At 41.2% G+C, this 24,332-nt stretch overlaps 1 protein-coding gene across 6 annotated transcripts in view; it reads left to right on the top strand.

Moving 5' to 3' along the window:
• The window catches only part of Znf143 (zinc finger protein 143), a 63,546-nt gene that overhangs the window by 26,172 nt on the left and 13,042 nt on the right, over window positions 1-24,332 (top strand). For 5 of the 6 annotated variants that reach the window (XM_010615294.3, XM_010615292.3, XM_019206221.2 and 2 more), the window contains exons 8-14: window positions 2,573-2,692; window positions 4,231-4,306; window positions 8,486-8,611; window positions 11,897-12,076; window positions 16,742-16,969; window positions 19,404-19,552; window positions 21,388-21,549. In XM_010615294.3, the coding sequence (XP_010613596.1) occupies window positions 2,573-2,692; window positions 4,231-4,306; window positions 8,486-8,611; window positions 11,897-12,076; window positions 16,742-16,969; window positions 19,404-19,552; window positions 21,388-21,549 (1,041 nt within the window). The remainder of the gene's footprint in view (window positions 1-2,572; window positions 2,693-4,230; window positions 4,307-8,485; window positions 8,612-11,896; window positions 12,077-16,741; window positions 16,970-19,403; window positions 19,553-21,387; window positions 21,550-24,332) is intronic. The other variant, XM_010615296.3, reaches the window with a different exon arrangement.

Raw genomic sequence — 24,332 nt, 5'->3', positions numbered from 1 at the left:
AAAAAAAAAAAAAAAAAAAAAAAAAAAAAAAAGATCTGGGCTATGGATTTAGCTCAGTGGCATCAACACACCTGACTCACAAGCAGAAGGTCCTGAGTTCAATCCCTGGTACCACCAAAAAACAAAAACAAAGGGCTAAAAAGACAGAATCCCAAATTCAGATAGAAGATACAAAGGGTACTTCTGGGTTATATATCAGATACACCAAGCGTACTACAACCTACAGCTTTCTCCACTTTGCATTTTCCCTGTTTAAAGTTTGGAAATATTCTTGTGACTTGCAACTATTTTTTTTTTTTCCTTTGGTGGTGCTGGGGATTTAACTCAGGCCTTGAACACGCTAGGGAAGCACTCTACCACCGAGCTACACTGCCCCCTCTCCGCCTGTATTCTTTTTTGAGAAGGAGGTGTCTTACTGAATTGCCCAGGTTGGTCTCAAACGTGTAGACTCAAGCACTCCTCCCACCACATCCTCCCCATCCCTCCCTCAGTGCCGCACTGTATTAATTCTGGCATAATCCTTCATTAACCTAGACAACTTCACTAGTTTGAATGAGAGCTCTTTATTTTATAAAGTTAAGTATTTAACCAATCATTTATTAAGCATTATTTCAGAGTGTCTGTCATGGTAAGAAGGAGTAGAGGGTTATAGAGGTAGGGAAAGGGTGGAAGATAGTAGAAAGTCTATTCTAAGTAGGATAAAACATGTATTTGGGACTGAGAATGTAAATGTTAACCCAGAAGGGCAGAAAAAGAACTTTAGAATCATTTCCTATAAAAGGGGAGATAATTCCATTGTACCCAAACATACTTTTTTGTTTGTTTGTTTGTTTTTGGTTTTTGGTTTTTTGAGATGGTCTCATTATGTAGTTCAGACTGCTCTGGAACTCACTGTGTTGCCCGGGCTGGTCTCGAACTCACAGTGATCCTCCTGCCTCAGCCTCCCAAGTGCTGGGATTACAGGTGTGTGCCACCATTCCTGGCTTGTACCCAAACATTGTGTGTGTTATAAGCCTGATCAGAGTGTGGTGGTACGCACACCTATAATCCTAGATACTCAGGAGGCTGAAGCAGAGGATTGTAAGTTTGGAACCAGCCTGGGCAATTTAGCAAGTCTTTGTCTCAAATAAAAAGAACTGGGTGAGAGGCCGGGGATTTAGCTCAGTGGTTCCTCCACCTGCCTTGCAAGCACAAGGACCTGAGTTCGATCCCCTGTATTCCCTCCCCCCAAAAAAGAAGAACTGGAGGAAAAATAAATAAAATAAAAAATAAAAAGAACCAGGCGCATAATTTGCTAGAGGGCTTGCCTAGCATGCATGAGGCTCTGAGTTCAATCTCTAACATTAAAGATTCTCAAAAAGTTTTAAGCCAAGAAGTGAGATGCTCTGACCTAACTCTTTTTTTTGAGACAGGGTCTCACTACGTAGTTGAGACTGACCTGGAACTCACCATCTAGCCCAGGATGGTCTCGAACTCACAGCGATCCTCCTGCCTCAGCCTCCTGAGTGCTGGGATTACAGGTGTGCACCACCATGCCTGGCCTTAACTCTTAAAATAATCAATTTAAAAAAAAGATAATCAATTTAGTCATTGTGGGGAGCAGCTTCTGAGTTTGGAAGTTGTTACAGTGATCCAGACAGGAGATGATATGATAGTCAGATATCCTAATGCCCCCTTTTTTTAGTTTTTGCAGTCCCTGAAAAAAAGTTTGAACCCAGGGACGTACATGCTAGACAAGCACTGTACCATTAAGCTGCATTCCTTAGCCCCTTTTTATTTATTTTATTTTATTTTATTTTTTGAGACAGAGTTTCACTGTGTAGCCCAGAGCCCAGGCTGGCCTCAAATTCCTAGTGATCTTCCTGCCTCAATCTCCCTAGTGCTAGGATTATTGGTGTGTGCCACCAAAGCATGGCCCTAACCCCTTTTAAAATTTATGTATGGGCCAGGGATTTAGTTCAGTGGTTCCACTGCCTGCCTTGCAAGTGCAAGGACCGGAGTTCAATTCCTGGTACCAAAAAAATAATAATGATAAAATAAAATAAAATTTATATATGTATGTATTTGTACTGGGGGTTGAACTCAGGGCCTTCACGCTGTGCTACACCCCCAGCCCTTTTTAAGTTTTGTTTTTTTTTGTGGGGTGTTTTTTTTTTTCTTTTTTGCACATACTCATAATTCCAGTACTCAGGAGGCTGAGGCAGGAGGATCTCCATGATTTGAAGCCACCCTGGGCTACATAGTGAGCCAGCCTGAACTACATAGTAAGACCCTGTCTCAAAACACATACACACAAAGTTATAAACACATCCCTTGAATGCATACAATGGGGATACTACTTGGGCTGATTTTGTAAACTGGGAATATATCTGTGACTCCAGCCTTTGTTTCTGAGCTGCTCACAAGAGTCTGGAGCCAAGTGAATGTGACTCAGAGAGCCATAAGGGACTCTTGGTAAAGTGATGTCCTGAGTCCAGAACGCTGTACAGTTCTTTTTAATAAAAAGTGTTCTGGACTCCAGGATTTCTTGCTGTAAAAGTAATCTAAATTACCCTTTTTTTGCTTTATCTAGATTGTCCTACAAGGACATGCAACCAGAGTAACTGCTAAATCTCAACAGAGTGGAGAGAAGGCATTCCGATGTGAATATGATGGATGTGGGAAATTATATACAACAGCTCACCATCTAAAGGTATCCAGAAGAGAAGTGTTGCATGTAGGTGTGCAAATGCTTAGGACGTAACTGCTAACAAGGCGTGTGGTAGATTCCCACGCCGCTCTTTCCCCCATCACCAGGATGGTGACTTGTGCTCACAGTCAGACACAAGCCTGGACGGGCGCTAGAAACTCAGTTGTCTGAGGGCTGAGACTATGTTCTCTTCATCTGTAGCCCTAATGTCCAGGAACTCTCAGGCCCATGGCAGTGACTCTGCGTATCTAAATGCTTTTGGCCAAATATGAAATTTATGGAATTATTTGAAAGGTGTCTTTACTCTGTTAACAGTGATTTGTAGGAACCTAGCAAAAGTTGCTATTAATTTGTTCTCTCAGATATTTGAGTTAAACACAATAGACTATACCATGACTCTTAATAATAATAGCTAAGATTCATTTAGGACAGGAAGTGAGCCCTTTAAAGTAGTGACCCTAGAGCTCATCTGCATACCTTACTCGTGTGAGACTGTGGTGTGTTGATTGATTTCTCAGTTCCTCATCTATAAAATTGGATCATAAAGTGCCTCCCTTGTGGAGTAGTTGGAAGAATTAGTAAGTTAACATGTAAAGTACTGCGCAGAGTGGCCTGATGTGGTGTGTGGGAAGGGTTCATTTACCATCAGCTGTTGTCCTGATGACTCATTTGCCAGTCCCTCCATGGTAGATACTATTGGAGAGATACTAGTATGTTCCCAGTTTACAAAGAGGACTTTGAGACTTAGAAAAGTGCCCGTGTCCGTAGCCCTAGGCAGTGGTGGAACCTTGCCTCTAGCAGCATTCTCTACTTTTTGTTTTTGAGAATTTCTTATAGATTAGGTCTAAGTTGCTCAGGCTGGCCTCAAACTCATGATTCTCCTGCCTCAGCCTCCCAAAGAGCTGGGATTCCAGGCACATACCACCATGCCCTGCTAGCCTCCATACACTTTACCCTGCCCTTTGTTCCTAGTCCTCATCATGTACATGTTTTATGTAGATGCCTTTGACTTTTCAGAGAAACTCAAACCTTAAATGTTCTTTTTCATCTTTTTTTTTTTTTTGGTACCGGGGATCAAACTCAGGACCTTGTGCTTGTGAGGCAGGTGGCAGAACCACTGAGCTAAATCCCTGGCCTCTTTTCGTCATTTAAAATGAGCACTTCTTTAAAAAACAAAACAAAACAAAACAAAAAGCGAGTACTTCTTAATATTCACATTTAGGTCTGTATTGAGAATTTCTAGGATATAGTTTTCATAAAAATGTTACTTGTTAAAAAAGCATACAAGAGACCAAGCATGGTGGTGCACTCATGTAATTCCAACACTTGGGAGGCTGAGGCAGGAGGATTACCACAAGCTCAAGGCCAGCCAGGACTACATAAAGGAGACCGTCTCAAAAAACCAAAACCAAAAAAAAAAAAAAAGCGTACAAGAAAAATCATTCAGCAACGAGGGACAAAAGAATAAGTGTATGTTGAAAACATTTTATCCAAGGAATAACATAAAGGAAATATAATCATGCTGGTGTTTTTAATAATAGGTCCATGAGAGGTCACACACGGGAGACCGGCCTTATCAGTGTGAGCATGCGGGCTGTGGGAAAGCATTTGCAACAGGTAAAGACATACATTTTCTTGTGTCTTGGTTCCAGTAGGAGTCAAGCAGATACTGACAGAGGCAGGAACTGAGCCTTCATCTTTTCTAGTCCGCAGCAATGCATGAGCAGTTTTGGGTCTCTAAACTGCTTATCCTGCTTACTCTGGACCCCTTCCTCTGTTTTCATTTTTCACCATAAACATGTCCCTGTCTCCTGTGTTTGTTGCTGTTCACTGTGCTCTGCCTTTTATTTCTTTTGTCTTGTACTAGGGGTTGAACTCGGGGCCTTTCCACTGAGCTATTTCCCTGGCCCTATTTACTGTATTTTGAGACAGGGCCTCACCAAGTTGCCCAAGCTGGGCTAGAACTTGCAATCCTTCTGCCTCAGGCTTCCAGAATGCTGGAATTTATAAGCATGCTCCACTGCATCCAGCTACATTCTGCTTTGTTTTAGCCGGAAAAATAAAAGCTGAGTTTTAAAAGCTGATTTGAAATTTGATTAATACAGTATTTCATGGAGTGAAGAAGGAAGAGAAGGGTCTGCTGCTACCACCTCCAGGAAAGGACCTTGCCAGCCATGGTTTTGGCCCCAGAAGTGGAGGCCCAGCAGAGAGAGCTGTGCTGTGGTCGAGGAGGAGCATATAGCTGGCAGCCTGGGGGATGCATGCTCAGGCCTGCTGTGTCACCAGTCTCTGATTCTGGCCATGAACTGCAGCTTTGTGGATCCCTAACAACAATATGAAACTCAGTTGGAGACAATGAAGTCTTACTTTATTTTACTTTAAGACAAGAGTCTTGCTGTATAGTTTAGGTTGATCTTGAACTTACTGTGTATCTCTGTCTGGCCTCAGATTTGCAGCAGTCCTGCCTCAGCCTCCCAAGTGGCTGGGATTACAAATATGTCCACCATGCCCACCTAGAGTCATCATTTAAAATGGTATTTGCCTTACCGAGTTTTAATGGAGGAACAACACTGTGGACTATTATTGATGGGGATGTGGAGGACCTAGAAGTTTTATATCAGCATATTTTATCTGTACAAGGCCACTCTTCTGACCTTAGTGTCCAGAGACTTTTGGCAACTGCAGATCTTAAAGGAAATGACTGTGTGGATGAGTGAAGACAGTGTGGACCTGCAAGAGAGAGTGCTGGTGATTGTCAGCAGTGTTGAGCTTTAACCCTGGAAAGTCAGGGAATATACAAGGCGGATGCTCTGTGTTTAGTATCCTGGCAGCAGAACTGTCGCTATCATGTTCTCCCGCTGATCCCCCAGCGTACATCAGACATCCTTGGAGAATGTATCACTGCCTCTGCATCGCACAATGGAAGGGTATGGACATCTACAAAGATAATGTTATAAAGCATAACGAGTGTGGAAGTCGCTGCTTCCCAGCTTCTGCTTCCAAATTCTGACCTAAGATCTTGCAACAATACAAAACTGGAACTGCTCAGAGTATAGGACAAATCATATCGCTCTCCTTACTGACTGACTCTGTCATGGGTCTGCTGATAAAACTCTGCATCTGATCAAGAAACTGCTTCTGAAGCAGCATCCACACTGACACTGATTCTGAAATACCATGCCCAGGAGGTCACCGGTTGTGTACGATGTAGGCACTATTTACAAGCAACTAAATGAAAATAATAATCATATATGAAAGATGCCTTATTGGCGTATACTTCACTATCTAGTCTAGGCTAGCCTTGAACTGAAGGTCCTCCTGCCTCAGCCTCCCAAGTGCTGGCATTACAGGCGAGTGCCACTGGCCCGTGGATTCTTAAAATGGTTTGGCTGGGGATTTAGCTCAGTGGTTCTGCCACCCGAGTTCGATCTCCGGTACCAAAAAAAGGAAAAGAAAATGGTAGCCCCATTTGTTCCTCAAGCTCTTGGTGGCCTCTGTGTTTCACCTCTTCTATATCAGTCAGCTGAGAGTGGTGCCACAGGACAGGGCTCCTTAGGCCCCCAAGTCCCCCAGTCCTGCTGAATTGCTGTGGACTACAAGAGGTGGGTGCTGCTCTGAAAGAGGAGAATTGCTGGGATCAGATTACAGAACTGTTGTACCCCCCCCCCGTGGTGGGGGTCAGCCTCATTGCCAAAGTTATAACTCTCCAGTTTGCAGAGACCTTGTATTATCTCAAGTCGGAAGACCATATCATCATAGAAGTATTCTTTATCAATATTCTGAATAAGTTCTTTTTGGACCCACTCCCAGATTTGCTTTTGGACCCACTCAGAACTGGATCAGTGATTCCAACCCTAAAATTAGAAAATTAAGCCTTCAGGAAATCACCAAGTGGCACCAGTTAGCAATGACATAGAAAATGTCTGCAGGTTATTAACATCCATCCTGAATGCCTTTGTTTCCAAAGACAAGTTTGTTGTATCTCAGGCCCTCTCACCCTCTGAAGATTTGTAGACATACTGGACAAGGTGACCTGCTCCTCGTCCTGCGCTGGAATTGCTTCTGGCTACTTTTGCCTGCTGGCCCATGTGAAGGTGTTCAGAGCGTACAGTAGAACACACGGATGATCTGTGGAAGGACATGGAAGCAGACACCCCAACATCCAAACACATCTTCCTAAGAGGGTACTGTTTGGAAGATCAGGCAGTGGATGTAGAAATCTACGCAAACATGCATTAGAAATCTGTGACTCACAACTAGAGTGGTCAATATCACCGTTGCTTAAGGATGAATTTTTTTTTTTAATTGGTACTGGGGATTGAACTCAGGCCCTTGTGCTTACAAGGCAGGTGGTGGAACCTCTGAGCCAAATCCCCAGCCCCGAAATTATAATTTTGAACTGGAGGTTCTTTGTAACAACCTTGTTTCTCATGAGAGGTGCATTATATTTTATTTGTTTGTTTGTTTTTTGAGACAGGGTCTCACTATGTAGTTCAGATTGCTCTGGAACTCACTGTGTAGCCCAGGCTGGTCTTGAACTCCCAGCGATCCTCCTGCCTCAGCCTCCTGAGTACTGGTATTACAGGTGTACACCACCACACCTGGCAGTGCATTACATATTTAGTATGTGATGTCTTAGGGTTCCCGGAGAGGTCCCAAGTGGATCTGAGGAGAGAAGTACTGATTTACCAGGATACTTGGCAGAATTGGATGGGCATTTACAGCTTCAGAGATGAAACTGAAGTCGTGATTGAAGCTACTAAACAAATGTTCCAAGACAAAGACTCAGAGATCCTGGAGTTGGCTGAAATAACCCACAATCAACCCTGAGATCCTGGAGTTAACTAAAATAACCCATAGTCTGACCCTGAGAGCCAAGAGTTGGCTGAAATAACTGACCTTCTCAACTATTAAGCAGACATTCCAAAGATTGTTTAAATTCTTCTCTGCCAAGGAATTGCAGCTTCTTTTTAATTGCCTAAGACTGTTCCGACTGTTTATTAAGCTTCCCATTTTGCTAAGCTTAGACCATTTGTAGATGCTTTTCAGAAAGATGCTACAAGCTTTTATTACCTCCCTTTTTTGCCCTTTTTAATGCTCTATTAAAACATTTAAATATGAAAAAATTTAGTACAGCCCTTAAGGAGCCACGGAGAACTGGGAGTTAGCAGGGGGATGGGGCTTGCCCAGGGATGCATTGTAGGGCCGAAACTCTAGCAAGCTTGCCTTTGGTTCCTTATTTCTTATTTTGAATCCACTTTAAGCTTTTGGGATTTGAGTTGTGAATGTGTAATAAAATTGGGCACTTTAAAAAAAGAGATACACAGACTACCTCTTCTAAACAGGAATGATGAGGGCTGGGGATTTAATTTAGTCCGTGGTTCTGCCTCCTGCCTTGCAAGCGCAAGGACCTGAGTTCCATCCCAGATACCAAAATAAATAAATAAACAAGCAAACAAACATGATGAAATGATGAAACTGTTGACATTTTACTGTGAAAGTCCTGAGCAGGCTGTACTCACACATTTTTTAATTTTTTTTTTTAATTGAGTTTATTGGTACATTTTAGGAATACATTCATCATTGGGATCTTGTACCTTTACATGACAGGTCTTGGTTCTCATTTTTTCCCCTTGTCCCTGCCCTCCCTTCACCCCTTCCTCCCTCACATTTTTAATATTCTGTTGTGGTCACCTAGTATTTTGTCCTCTGCTATATTTTTCTGAAACTTAATCTCAATGAGCATGTATAGAGATGTTATTGTGTAATTAAATTTCTTTTGAATTTTTCTTAAAGGTTATGGATTAAAAAGTCATTTCAGAACTCATACAGGAGAAAAGCCATATCGGTGTTCAGAAGATAACTGCACTAAATCTTTTAAAACTTCAGGAGACCTACAAAAACATATTAGAACTCATACAGGTACTATGTGACCAGAATGCCATTTCTAGGCCAGGAATTTTTAATCTGCAGGAAGTGGATTTGGGGAAGTTAATTGTGAAAGAGTTTCAGGATTTTGGGATTAGGGGCTTCTCTTAAACCCCTGGGATTGCATACATATTGCTGTTTGTAGATCTGCTTCTTCCTAGGAAGAGGGGCCAGAGTTGGACTCACAAAGGATGAACAGCGGGAATTTGGGGGAAGTTTTTAGACTCCCTAAGGAGATAAGCAATGGTTCTAGACCACCAACCCTCTCAGTTTTCAGAAACTATCTGAGCAACAAACCTGTGTACCTAGGATTATACATTTGCTTAGTAGCAGAACTGAGACGGTAGCTCATGCATCCTGTTATTTCTCAGTTTACTCATTGCCCCTCTTGCCCACCTGCACTAAGCTGCTGCTAAAGAAAATGTCTGAGCCCCCAGTGCTGCACAGAAAGAAAAACTTGTTACTTCTACAATCACCTCCTCTCCTCTTTAAATTTCCCCATCTTTTCCTATCTGATGCTTTATTCTTATCTGCCCTTTATTCCCTTCTCCTCCTTACACTTGATTGCTTATGGATTGATATTATAAAGATAATTATTTTAGATCAGAGCTGAACAAATTTCAGAAACTGTTATAAGAGGTGCTACTGTAAGTTGTTTGTTTGTTTTGGTTTTGTGTTTGTTTGTTTGTTTGTACCAGGGATCAAACTTGGGACCTTGTGCTTGTAAAGCAGGCGGTGGAACCAATGAGCTAAATCCCCAGCCCTACTATAAGTTATTGACTAAGTAATCATAGCATGAGATCACTCAGTTTGGGATACAGATGCTTTAAGCATAGTGCAGTAACAGTGTCCCAAAATGTTGTAATCTTTTATCTAAATATTTTGAAATAGTTTAGGAAATTTCCATGGAGGATTCTTCCAGGCATTAAGTTTTTTGCTGTTGTTATTGTTGTTGTTTTGAGACAGGTTCCTGCTATGTAGTTCAGGATGGCCTTGAACTCAGGGTTATCTTCCTACCTTAGTCTCCTGAGTGCTAGGATCACAGGTGTGTGCCACCACACCTGGTTTAGGCATTAAGATTTAACATTAAGTTTAAATATGATCCCATATTGGCTTCACTCCATAATGCTTAGTAATAGAACTATAGGTCTCTACGTCCAGATGTTCATACATCAGTCTTTAAATCACATTTTCATTGATATAATATTGGGTTAAATAAGGAACAAGGGAATTCTATTTCAAATAGAACTGATTTTCGAACAAAAAATCAGGTTCTAGAGTCAGTAACTGTATATAGAATGATAATTGTCTTAATCATAGCATGTCAGAGCTGAGAAGATTTTAGAGGTTGTCTAGACTCAGGGAAGAAAGACTTGCCTATGAAAAAGTCCTGTTTTTTGTGGTGCTGGGAATTGAACCCAGGGTCTGTGCCTGCTGCTGAGCAGGTGTTCTGTTGATGAACTGCACCTCCTAACCCTGGCTCCCCAGTTTTAAAATTGTTTTTTATTTTGAGGCAGGACCTCACTAAATTGCCCAAGTTGGCCTCCAACCTTAGCCTTTGTAGTAGCTGGGATTGCAGTTATGTGCCTCCGTTTCCAGCCCTAAGATAAACTCTTTATTTCTTTAGGTTGACACATGAAACAAAACTCACTAAAGAAAACATCAGAGATTACTGTTCTAATTTTTTTTTTTTTTGGTACCGGGGATTGAACTCACGTCCTTGTGCTTTTGAGGCAGGCACTGGAACCACTGAGCTAAATCCCTGGCCCCTACTGTTCTATTTTTAACAATGTCATTTTTTTTTTTTAATTTTTGTCTTTTGCTTTTTGAGGCAAGGTCTCTGTATTCCAGGCTGGCATTGAACTCGCTATGTAGCCCAGGCTGGCTTTGAACTCATGGTGATTCTCCTGCCTCCACCTCTCAAATGTTGGGATTACAGGCATGCAACACCACATTTAGCAACAGTGTCATTCTTGAGAGCAGAAATCTTTTGGAATATTTTGCACCAACAGGGAAATCATTTTATTTGAGCAAAAGAAAATAACAAACTTACTAGTGTATAGATCTCGGTTATCCATCTATATTCACATATGTAGAGGATTTTTGGCTCTGCCCCAGAAGTCAACTGCTTAATTTGAGCTCGTTGTAGAAAAGGGCTCATAGAAATCAGAAGCAAACACTACCTCTTACTTAACAGTTTAAAAGACTTTTGGGTTCCAAGGTTCTGTAAAGAAATGTGAAGCAAAGGAATATAATTGACATAGTAGACTTCTTGTAAATTTAGATTATGAGAATAGTAGTACACTCAGCAAGTACTTTGATGCATATTATGTGCTAAGCATTAGATTTTATAAATATTACAAATTATTTTTCTTCAAGATAATAATTGGTTAAAGTAGGAAATAAACTTTTAGGGAATTCTAGGGTTGTTCAAATTTATTCTTTATTCTTTTTTTTTTGTACCGGGGATTGAACTCTGGTCCTTGTGCTTGCAAGGAAGGCGATGGAACTGCTGAAGTAAATCCTCAGCCCTTAATCTTTTTTTTTTTTTTTTTTTTTTTTTTTTTTTTGTACCTGGGATCAAACTCAGGTCTTTGCACTTGCAAGGCAGGTGGCAGAACCACTGAGCTAAATCCCCGGCATCAGCCCTTAATCTTTATTCTTGACTTTTTCTTCTATGCTTCTTTCTCAACTTTCCTCAAGGGGTTTCACTATGTTTGCCTAGGCTCACCTCAAACTCTTGGGCTCAAGCAGTTCTTCCTCAGCTCTTGAGTAGTTAGGACCACAGACACCCACACCATGCCTAGCTTCAGCTTGTTTTTTATTTTTATTTTGTTTGAGACAGGGTCTCTCTTGAGGCTACCCTTGAACTCACTGTGTAGCCCAGGCTACAAAATAAAAATCACAATGATTCTTCTGCCTCAGCCTCCCAAGTGCTGGGATTATGGGCATGCACCACCATGCCTGGCCAGCCTGTTTTTCTTAATATGCCAGAACACTTATATAATCAGTAATGTTTTGAATGTCATTCTGGTTTTCTTAATGTAAATTTAAGTTTGGAGTAGAAGATGCTTGAAAGGGAATCTCAATTCGAGAAGATTAGAGTCTTGAACATGATCCTCGGCAGAATAGAAGGTTAAGAGGGCCGGGATTTAGTTCAGTGGTGCCACTGCCTGCCTTGCAAGTGTAAGGTCCCGAGTTTGATCCCCACCCCCCACCACCCCAAAAAGAATAGAAGGATATTTCAATTTTCTAATTTATTCCCCTTTGTATTTTCAGGAGAAAGACCTTTTAAGTGTCCCTTTGAAGGCTGTGGTCGATCCTTTACGACATCAAATATCAGAAAAGTGCATGTTAGGACACACACAGGAGAAAGACCTTATTACTGCACAGAACCAGGATGTGGGAGGGCATTTGCCAGTGCAACCAACTATAAAAACCATGTGAGGATACACACAGGTAACCATCTGTGATGTCTTGGTCTTTCATCTTTCAAGGCTCCATTTACCTCCTGCCCCCTTCAGAAACTACTTGGTATGATGAAGGGAGTTAAACAACTTTAAAAATTTTAACTTAGCATTTACTTATTCATTAAATAGTTATTGAACATCAACTGTGAGCTTCCCTTCCAGTCACAAGAAATACAGACAGATGAGACATTGTGAGAGGCAGTTCAGTTCAGGAGTGACTCAGCTGTCTCCTGTTAAGTGAACAAGATGCTGGGAGAGCAGAGGGGCGGCCTCATTGGCACAGGAATGGGAGAGGCATGCCATAGGGAGTTCAACTTTTAGACTGAATCCTGAAGTTTGCCAAGTAGAGAGAAGAATGTTCCTAGCAGGAGAAATGTCATGAGTGAAGGTAGTGGCTTGAGAAAGCGTGATACTGGGTGGTTCCATATAACTGGAGCACAGATTGCATGTGGGAGAGAGGGGCAGTCAGGAGCCATGTGTCTTGTGCTGCCAAGAGTGTTTCTTAAGCTGAACTTTGTGGAGCTTATGAGGCAAGTTAGTGATGAAGAATAGAAAAGAGGAATCCTGGGCCGGGGATGTAGCTCAGTGGCTCTGTGCGTGCCTGGCAAGCTTAATGTTCTGTTTGATCCCCAGTACTGGAAAAAATATAAATAAATAAATAAAAGAGTGGTCCTGGTTTGAATTAGTTTAAAAAACAAGTTGGAAAGGGAAGATAGTGGTGTTTGTTTAGTATTGTAGGCCTCCAAGGGCACTCATCACCTGAATTTTTACCATCTGTATATATGTTATTATAATTTGCAAAGTTTTCACTTAAAATTTATGATCCAGGGCCAGGGATTTGGCTCAGTGGTTCCGTTTCCTGCTTCACAAGCGCGAGGGACTGAGTTTGATCCAGGTACCCCCCCAAAAAAATTTTTTTATGATTTACGTGGGTGCTGTGGCTCATGCCTATAATCCTAGCTATTTAGGTGGCTAAGGAAGAAAGAGTGCAAGTTCTAGACCACCTACAATTTATCAAAACTTTCTCTTACAAAAATTCAAAATTAAAAAAAAGTGGTTGGGGAGGCTGAGCCTGTAGCTCAGTGATAAATTGAGGCCCTGGGTTCAGTCCCTAGTACCAAAAACAAAATTTTGAGCCAATGGATAAAACCCACCACTATGAATCTGTTTGTACATGCATTGTTTTCATAAAAGGAAAAAATTTTAAGGTGTACATGAGTCTGAGTGAGAGAACAGAGGAGGCACCAAAGTCACATTTTTGGGGGGGTACCGGGGATTGAACTCAGGACCTTGCACTTGCAAGGCAGGCAGCGGAACCACTGAGCTAAATCCCCAGCCCCAAAGTCTTATTTCATGCTTACATTGTGTGAGTGTATTATACATTATTGCTGTTATCTTCCCTACATTAAGTTTAAGTGTTTCCTCAGTAATTGGGAAAACCCATTAAAATCTTTTTTTGTTTATTTTGGTATTGGGGATTGAACTCAGGACCCTGTGCTTGCAAGACAGGCATGGCACTACTGAGCTAAATCCCCAGCCCATGAATATCTTTGAAGAAGCCTAGAAAAGAAAGTTATATATTAGAGGAAAAGTTATATTTTGCTAATATAATTTGTATTACTAAGATACCATTTAAAAAATATAGTACATATTTGCCACAGAGAGAAAACAGAATTCCTCTCTGTTTGTTTGTTTGGTTGGTTGTTGGTACTGGGGATCGAACTTGAGTCCTTGTATTTGCAAGGTAGGCAGTGGATCCACTGAGCTATATCCTCAGGCCCCAGAGTTCCTCTCTGATACGGTACCATATTATTGTGTATTATACACAAACATATACCCACTAATGAGTTCATTGAATAGATAGATAATACACTCACACAATTAGATAGTTGATGTTGTAAGTGCTGTAGGCATTCTTGGTGGAGTATGATATAGGTGCCTCAGAGCCTTTTCTGTGACATTCAGAGAAATTAGCTAGATGGTTTTGTTTTGGTTTGGTTTGGTTTTGTGATACCCAGTGTCATACCCTGTGGCATTCTTCAACTGAGAACTATGTTCCCAGCCTTTATTTTTTGAGACAGGGTCTCTCACTAGGTTGCCCAGACTGGCTTTGAACTGTCTCAGCCTCTTGAGTATGTGCCACCATGCCTGGCAAGGAAAGAGTTTTTGGATGGGCTGAGAAAACATTTTTTCCTTTTAAAGTAACGGAATAGATCCATTATGAGAAAGTTGGCCAGTGTACACATTTTATGAGTAAATTAAATTCTGATAAGACAAATGCATACATTAACTCTGGCCATACTGATTTCTGTAGGACATTTAGGTAGAGAAATACTAAGGCTGCACATTGGATTGACCTTTTTAAAGTTGAATAATGGCGGTTGACATAGTGGTGCCTTCCTGTATTCCCAAGAAGTGGATTGCAGAGTTTGAGGCCAGCCTAGGCTACATAGCGAGTTCAAGGCTGGTCTGAAGTACATAGTGAGGCCTTATCTCAAAAAAGGAAGGCACTATGAAAGGCAGAGAGGAGCCAGGTTTGGTCATGGTCGTGCACACCTGTGATCCCCGCACTCTGGAGGCTGAAGCTGGAGAATCACCATAAGTTCAAGGCCAACTTGGACTATTATGAGCCTAAGACCGCCGGTAACAAAAACAAAAAAAAAAAAAAGAAGAAAGGCTATTTCCCCAGAACCTATCTATACAGGTTCTGACATAATTGTACTGAGGCCTAGACATCACTTGTAGGATCTTTTGTATGTGGACATTGTTGAGAATCATTGAAGTAGAGAGATCTGTAAAAGGCTTGATCTGACTCAAGAGATAGGTCTGAGCTAGAAGAAAAGACTGGCTGGAAATTATGTAAATGATACAGTAATTGCCCATATTATGCCTTCTAAGTGGGATATAAAGATTTCAAAATAGGGCCTGGGATTTAGCTCAATGGCTGAACACCTCCCTTGCAAGTGCGAGGTCGTAAATTCAATCCCTGGTACCACAAAACCAAATGATTCTTAAATAGGTCTACAGTTGTAGCTCAGTGGTAGAGTACTTGCCAACCATGTGCAAGGCTCTGAGATTGATTTTGGCACCTCTACCCACCCTGCCCTCCAAGAAAGAACCTTGAAATGTGAAATGCAGCCTGTTTATGTAAAGTTGATTAGGCCATAAGGAACGCAAAAGCTCGGGCCTACTCCACTCACTTTTTGACTGTTCCTTGGTACCATAAGTGAAGTTTCTGCTCCAGCCTAAAAATTATTAGTTGGGCTGATTTTTCAAGTTTAAATGGGCTGTCATTTTCCCGCCTGGAATAAGCTATCATTTCCCTTTCCCTCGCAGCCGTCTACCAAGATAAGAGTTTTATTCTGTCCGCTTTGGGAATGGGAAGAAGGCAAGAAGCCATCTCCAGTTTCTTTATGTCTGAAATTTACATTGGTGTGAGACGATTGCAGGAGGATGGTTCTACTATAGTTAGAACCATGGAAAAAGATTCAGTTCCCAACAGGCGATTTAAGGTGAAAATTAACTAGGACAGCAGGTGTATACACACATATAGATGCACATTTTAGAAATCAGGAGTCCACACTAATACCTCCAGTTTATTTTGCCTACTTTCTATTTGTAATTGGTTGTAAGAAGTGAAGTTAAATGAAACATGCATATCCTTTTAGATATGTTGACGTGTCCAACCACAAATTTTTAGAAAATCCCTTTTTATTATCTGCATAAAACTCTTAGGATAGGGTGTATTCATTAGAGTCATTATTAGTATAGTGTCATTAATGATATCTAGGTTATAAAAAACAAATATAGGGCCGGGGATTTGGCTCAGTGGTTCTGCCACCTACCTTGCAAGCGCAAGGGCCCAAGTTCCATCCCCAGTACCAAAAAAAAAATTATATGGGCCAGGGATTTATAGCTCAGTGGTTCTGCCGCCTGTCTCTCAAGCTCAAGCTCCCAAGTTTGATCCCCGTTACCAAAAACAAAACAAAACAAACAAAAATATTAGAGTTATGTGAAAGTTACAATGAAACTGAACAATAACCTCATCCTTTTTCTTGTCCCTTGAAATGAATGGAAAAATTGGATTGAAGCACTAGGACAGTACTCAGAATCCTGGCTACCTTTTATTATTATTTTTATTTTTTGGTACCAGGCATCAAACTTGGGATTTTGCTCTTGCAATACAGAGCTAAATCCCCCGCCCCTGGCTACCTTTTGAACCAAGTCAAAACTATAGTTCAAGCCAGGTGTGGTGGTGCACGCCTGTAATCCCAGCACTTAGGAGGCTGAGGCAGGAGGATCGCTGTGAGTTCGAGACCAGCCTGGACTACATAGTGAGTTCCAGGTCACTCTCAACTACATAGTGAGACCCTGTCTCAAAAAATAAAAACAAAAAAGAACAAAACTATAGTTCGAGTATGTATTTTCTTTTGTGCTGCCTCATGAAAAGATGAGAAGGGATTTGGATGCACACTCCCATTCCCTATGCTGGAATTTGAAATCAGGGCACCTGTATTAGAGGCAGCTACTCCACCAGGGAGCTGTCTCCCTAATTTGGATTTGGCAACTTTTAATTTTTCGCAAGTCTGTCACCCAAGGGATGGAATAATTATGCCTGCTTATGTAAAATGTGACTTTCTTATACTGTTCTTAGGGGAAAAGCCATATGTTTGTACAGTTCCTGGGTGTGACAAAAGGTTTACAGAATATTCCAGTTTATACAAACACCATGTCGTTCACACTCACTCCAAACCGTACAACTGTAACCACTGCGGGAAGACGTACAAGCAGATCTCCACACTGGCCATGCACAAGCGGACAGCCCACAATGACACTGAGCCCATCGAGGAAGAGCAGGAAGCCTTCTTTGAGCCTCCCCCAGGTGAGGCTTTTATCCATTATAGGTGTTTCTGGGTTTGAGCAGCAGTAATTTAAGATTTATACCATTTTCTCCAATCATAGTTTCATTCACACAATCATGTACAAACATAATGTTACAGCTGAGATAAGTGCATTCGAAGAAAGGTACTGGTGCTGTGGGCTACATCTGAGAGGAATTTAGTCTCATTTGGGAAGGCTCCCTTACCCCAAGGAAGTGGTTTCTGGAGGGTAGATGGGGTTTAACTAGATGAAGAAGCAGGGGTTTCGGGGGAAGAAAGTGGGAGCAAAGACAAGGAAACCTCCGAGTGAGGGAATGACACGTGCACAGAGCCATGAGGCTGGAGAGAGGCAAGTGAACGGGAGACACTGAGAGAAGCCTGGCTCGCATGGCGGTCTACCCGGGGACGTGGTGTAAAATGAGGCTGGAGAGGGAGGCAGGGGCGGCCAGGTTGTCTGCGTTTATTGAAGATGTTGGTCTTTATCACAAGAGCAGAGCAATGCTCCAAATAACTCTGCCTTGATTCAGGTGTTGTTAGGTATATTGTGAGACGAAATCACTCATTTCAATAAGAATGAACTCTTTGCAAACATTTTAGAGAATTATATTCAGTGATTTCAGTTAAATAGGCATAGAAAAATAGGTAAAAAGTTAGTTTTTTCTAAAAACATAGGCTATAATTTAAAAATTAAAAGATTATCTCCTTTTTCATTTTTAACAACTGATTGAAGCATTTGGAAACATTTAGATGTAAAAAAAAAAAGTTGGTTGGAGAATAGGGATGTGAACAGATGGCCTGCTCCTCTGGTGAGTCCTTACTCTCGTCCTAATTTTTTCCTGTCAGGTATTTGTCAGGTAATAGTATAAGAACAATTCCTTCAATCTTGAGCACTATATTATTTTTCAGTCAAAAACTGCAAGTGTACATAATCAGATGTTATGGTATGGGGACATACTTGTCCAAGGTTATACACAATTTCAGTTAGATAGGAGAAGTAAGTTACGGAGATTTACTATAGAGCGTGACTGCAGTTAATGATAATATACTATATACTTGAAAATTGTTAAGAGGAAAGAAATAAATTTCACAACTGCTGAAACCTTTTAGTTAGAAAGCTTTAATGATATCAGATGTAGTTTATAAAACTCTTACTTTTTAGGGCTGGGGATTTGGCTCAGTGATACTGCACCTGCCTCAAAAGTGCAAGGTCCTGAGTTCAATCCCTGGTACCAAAAAATAAAAATAAAAAAACAAAAAACTCCTTTTTAAGGCTTTTTTAGTCTTTTCCTTATGTGTTACAGATCAGATCATTAGAAGTTCTTAAATTCTGTGAACTAATCTGTAATAATGTTTTGTTTAAAAACTAAACTACAAAGCCGGGCCTGGTGGCACACACCTGTGATCCCAGCACTTGGGAGGCTGAGGCAGGAGGATTGCTGTGAGTTCGATACCAGCCTGGGCTACACAGTGAGTTTCAGAGCAGTCTGAACTACATAGTGAGACCCTGTCTCAAAAAAAAAAAAAACTAAACTGCAGTTGTTTTTCTAAGAATAGGGATAGTTTTATGTTCCTTCTTTTCCATATGATCCTGGGTTTTGTAACCCATTGGAATAATGGTATATAAATAGCCATGGAACAGAAGAAAAAGGAATTTTCACTTGGAAATTACACTTGGCTGACTGTAGCCTTGTGAATGCATGCACCAGCCACTGATGCAGAAGTACCCTTAGGTTGTTCTCTCTTTCTGGCTTCATGGGAGATAGAAAATGTTAGAAAAGAGAGGGATCACTTATCTTTTGGTTGCCAAGTATAGCAGCAATGACTGTTGAAATTGCTGTTTACTTACTAGTTCTTTATAAAAGAAGTGGTGAGGAGGGTTCCTGATCTGTCAGATTTGAAATGATTAACCTTACTCCAGATAATTAGCCATTCCATGGTCTTTACACAATGATGTCATTGTGTACTGTTAACTTGCAATCAGTCACTTCTGTCAAAGACTAAGTAGATTATGTTTACAAACCATTGTGGTTTTGCTGTTAATGTTTATGAAGATTGTTTTATCACTTTTATGGTTTCTTAAGGGACTCCAAGAACTTAGTGCATAGCATACTTGCGGGTCGAAAGGGTTATTTGCCATCCTTTCTGAACAGTTTTTCTCCACCCTGCCCCCAGCACATGTGCACAGAATTGCTGATTCTTTCAACTAAGAGTAAAAAGGTCTCCCAGAATTAGAACACTTAGGAAAGCTTTGATTTCGTCTGTTTTGATTTGTTTTGGCTTTGCAAAAGTAGAGGTGGGGGATTGGGAAGAAGGTCCTGGAAGCCACTTCCATGATCTAGAATATGATACATAAATATTTTATAATTTTCTCTCTGATTAATGTAAAATGTTCTGTTTTCTGATTAGTTGGGCAAATAATTCATTTGTTTTAAACAGGTCAAGGTGACGATGTTCTTAAAGGGTCCCAGATCACGTATGTTACAGGTGTAGAAGGGGATGATGTTGTGTCTACACAGGTAGCCACAGTAACCCAGTCTGGGTTGAGTCAACAGGTTACACTCATATCACAGGATGGAACTCAGCATGTAAGTATGAACTTAAAGCCAAGCAAGTAATACTTCTCTGAACCTGAGCTTGAAAAGCAGGGTGGGTTCACACTGAGGAAAGCCTTGAACATGGAGGCATGAGGTTTGGGTGTCAGACTGGAGGCAGTAGCAGATTGATGCAGTTTTCAGTAGTCTGCTGAAAGGGATTACATGCATCGAGATGAGTAGAGGAAGAATATTTGTCTCTATAGATCTAAGTAGTATTAACTGCTATTACTCAGAAGAGAAATAATGAAAGTCAGAGCTATAACAAGGTAGAGAGCTTGAAGAGTAATGGATCCACCAGGCTTAGTGGCACACACCTGTGATGATAGCACTCTGGGAGGCTGAGGCAAGGGAATTGCAAGTTTGAGCCCAACCTGGGCAATTTACCAACTTAGTAAGACCTTATCCCCAAATTAAAAATAAAAAAGGGCTAGGGATGTAGCTGAGTATGAAAGCCCTATGTTCAGTCCCCAGTAAACCATTCCCCACCCTACAGCCTATTGTTGCTAGAAAACTAGTGTTCACAGGGAACTGCCCCTATATTATTCATTCTTGGCTCCTCTCTGACCATACAGAATAGCTTTAGCTCTTCTTCATGTAGTCCAGAGCTACTGTCTTTCCCATCTCAATCATTGTATTTTCTCTGGACTTAACATTCCCATGTCCTTCAAAAATTCAATTAAAAAAATAGATTTCCATTCCTTTAGTCAGTTAAACAGCAGATACATTTCCATCTACCCTGTGCCAAGCATTTTGGTAAACAGTATGGAAGGGAGATATCACAATCTAGTGGGAAAGAGACATTTCTAAAGTGAAGGATAATTTCTCATGCTGAGGGGTATATAATTGAGGGTTACATAAAATGGTGTGGTAGCCTGGAGGAGAGAGCTGGTAGTCAGTCCTTCCTAACGGAATCTTGGAGGCCCTCATGGAGAATGTTCATTCATTTGGGTCTTGAAGGATTTTCACAAGTTAACCAGGCAGAGAATGAAGAAAAGGCAAAGCCACAGAAATCTAAAAGACTGTGACACCATCTGGGACTTCAAATATTTAGTTATGGCTGAAGTGTAAGACAGATTGGTAGTAGATGAGTGGATCATGAGAAGTCAGGAATGTCATATAGGATGTTTGAACTGTTATATAGGTGACAGGAAGTCACGATTTAAGCAGGAAGCATAGTGTATTGCTTTTTTTTATTTAAATTTTTTATTTTTAAATTTTTATTTTGTGCTTCCGGGGATTGAACACATGTCCTTCACATTGAACTATATCCCTAGCCCTTTTTAAATTTGCTTTTGAGAAAGGATCTTACTGAATTGTTAAATTTTTGAACTGCAATCCTCTTGCCTCAGCCTCCACTTTGCTTTATTTATTTTATTTTATTTTTTTTAATTTTTGGTTTTTTGAGACAGGGTCTCACTATGTAGTTGAGACTGACCTGGAACTCATTATGTAGCCCAGGCTGGTCTCGAACTCACAGTGATCCTCTTGCCTCAGCCTCCTGAGTGCTGGGACTACAGGTGTGCACCTGGCTTCCACTTTGCTTTGTTTCAGTAAGGCATTCTGTAGAGTATGATTAGGGAAGGGTTAGATTAGCTACCTGTAGAGAAGTTCCATTATTGCAGAAATTTAGACAAGAAAAATAAGGGTCTGAGTTAGCAATGACAAATGGAGAGATGCATTTAAGAAATACTGATTTGTCTAATATTTATTGGATTATAAAACATTTATTTTCTCCCACAGCATAAACAATGATTGGGCCCAGACATTAACTAAAATTGTCAAATATAACAAGAAGCTAACGATTTGTAAAATGCCCTATATTGCAGGTGAACATATCTCAAGCTGACATGCAGGCCATTGGTAATACCATCACAATGGTAACACAGGACGGCACACCCATCACAGTCCCTGCTCATGATGCAGTCATCTCCTCAGCAGGAGCACATTCTGTTGCCATGGTCACTGCCGAGGGTACAGAAGGGCAGCAGGTAATTACTCTTATCTGTTATATCAATAAATATATCTATCAGAAGCCAGGCCTAGTGGTGCAGGCCTGTGATCCTAGCATTCAAGGAAGCTGAGGCAGGAGGATTGTAAGTTCAAGCCTAGCCTGGGCAAGTGACTTAGCAAGACCCTATCTCAAAATAAAAAATAAAAAGGCCTGATGTAGCTCAGCACTGAAGGCCCTGGGTTCAGTCCTCAGTACCACACAAAAAAAGAGAAATTAGAGGCTGGTGTGTAGCTCAGTGATAGAGCTCTTGCCTAATAAATCATCAGTTTTCGTATCCCTGAGACAATACCCAACACCCACAATTTAAAACATGAGGGCTTTAATTCGGCTGTTTTAAGGAATTCGTTGTATAGTCAGCCAGCTCCAAAACAGAAACATCATGACAGAAGGGTGTGGTTGAGCAGATCTGCTTAGTTTATGATGGCCAGGGAGCAAAGCAGGGGAATATATATAGTACCCAAGGCCATGCCTCCATGGCCCTCTGAAATATACCTAGGAGAGTGCTGTATTAATTTTCTAAGTTTTTCTTTTCTTCTTTTCTTGGTACAGGGATCAAACTCAGGACCTTGTGCTTGTGAGGCAGGTGGCAGCACCACTGAGCTAAATCCCCAGCCCTTGCTAGGTGTTTCTTAACCTAGTAAAGCTAACATGTCTGGCTTAGTGGTCACAATTCACCCCTTGTACACTTCACACTGAAACACACCTCCCTAAACCATACTTAATCTCCAAATAATGACAATAGTAAATACGTTTTTTTTTTTTTTTTTGGTACCAGGGATCGAACTCAGGTTATTGCGCTTGCAATGCAGGTGCCAGAGCCACTGAGCTAAATTCCAGCGCCCCCTCAATATAATACAGCTATTCTGTGTACATCCAGAAATGCAATATTGCTTTCCTCATAGTTTCAGTTCCACTAATTTTTTTTTTTTTTCAGTTCCAGCATTTTTAAAAAGTTTGAGTCCATGTCTTTTCTGAGACTGTAACTATCAAAAACAAGTGGGCCAGGGATTTAGCTCAGTGGTGTTGCGCCTGCCTCACAAGCCCAAGGTCCTGAGTTCGATCCCCTGTTCCTGGGGGGAAAAAAACAAGTTACATATCCCAAGGTTCAGTGGTACAGAGTAAACATTCTCATTATAAAAAAGGAGGACTAAGAGGCTAGAAAAGAATCATACCAAAGCAGAATCAAAAGCTAGCAGGTCAAATATAAATCTTGTAGTTCCATGTCCAACATCTGGGTGGTAAATATGTGAGTGGTAAAATGTGAGTCCCAAAGAGCATGGGTAGCCTCGCCCCTTTGGCCTTGCTCATTGCAGTACACATGGCTTCTCGCTTGAGCTGGCTTCATTCATAGCCTACAGTTTTCCTTAACTGGTGTTTTACGTACTTAGCATCTCCAACTCCCTGGGGTCTCCAGTGTATCTTTGACTTCGTTCTCACAGGTTCACACATTGCCCTCTCAGGAATTTCTTGCCTGGCTCTGAGGTCTTCCTCTAAAATCTGGGGGAAAGCCTCCCTGACCTCACAGCTCTTGCATTCTGCATGCCAGTAAAACCAACATCATGTGTATGATGACAAGATCTACCACTAGCACAAGCAGTGACCAGGCCTCCTTTGACCATGGCTGTAGTATCCCTTGAGTGCCTGGATGGCTGAGCATGCTGAAATGAATACAGAAGAACTGATTTCTTCAGAGGCCCTTCTACAGCAGGAGTCTCTAAGGCTCTCTTTTTATTTTATTTTTTTGGTACCAGGGATCAAACTTGGGTCTTTGCACATATGAAACAGGTGCCAGAACCACTGAGATAAATCCCCAGCGCAAGGCTCTCTTTTTAAATGTCATTTTACACCCATGAACCTGTCATGGGTGAGGTCTTGGTGATTCCTGAAATGTCTTCAAGGCATCTTTCATCTTGTCCTAGTTCAAAGTACTTGCTTGCTTTTTCATGGTGCTAATCTCTTTCAGAGCCACACCACCTTGTCCACAGCTTCATACATGATTCCTTCTAGGCCAAAATTTAAATGTTCAGATTTTTCTGCTCTGCCTTTTGCCCCTGATTTTCACTATAAATCTGGCTAAAAGCAGCCAGCAGTACTTGGGTGATAGCCCAAATGTTGGACTGTTTTGAAATATTTTCTGCCAGAATTAGTCCATTCTCCTTAATCTTAGTCTTCCACAAAATCTCAAGACATTGTCATAATTTAGACAAACTTTTTACCAGAGTGTAACACATATGGCCTCTGATACAACTGCCAATGGAGTTGTTGTGCCCACCTGAAACCTCCTGAGTTTAGCCTTTACTGTCCTCAATCCTGTCAGCATTTTGGTCAGAGCTCCAGCTAACTTCATTTATCAAGTGCTATTTAAGGCCAGGTGGTGGCGCACGCCTGTAATCCCAGCACTTGGGAGGCTGAGGCAGGAGGATTACTGAGTTTGAGACCAGCCTGGGCTACATAGTGAGTTCCAGGTCAGTCTCAACTACATAGAGAGATCCTGTCTCAAAAAACCAGAAAACCAAAAAAAAAAAAAAAAAAAAAAAAAAAAATCAGGCTCTATTTAACAGCCTTCTAGTTTCTGTAGCCCACACCTCTGAACCTTTCCAAACTCCTCCCACAAACCAGTTCCATAGGTTTATAACCCATGGTCAAGTAAAGTCATGGCAATGACCTTATTCTCTGGTATCAGTTAACTGTATTAGCTTTCCCATCTCTGAGACAATACCCACAATTTAAAGGAGGACTAGTTTAATTTGTTACTTTTTT

This window comes from Fukomys damarensis, unplaced genomic scaffold (genome assembly GCF_012274545.1).
Source record: "Fukomys damarensis isolate Sample0158 unplaced genomic scaffold, DMR_v1.0_HiC HiC_scaffold_16, whole genome shotgun sequence".
Taxonomy (NCBI): Eukaryota; Metazoa; Chordata; class Mammalia; order Rodentia; family Bathyergidae; genus Fukomys; species Fukomys damarensis.
Note: the sequence above shows the minus strand (reverse complement) of the source record. Positions and strands in the feature narration are given on the sequence as shown.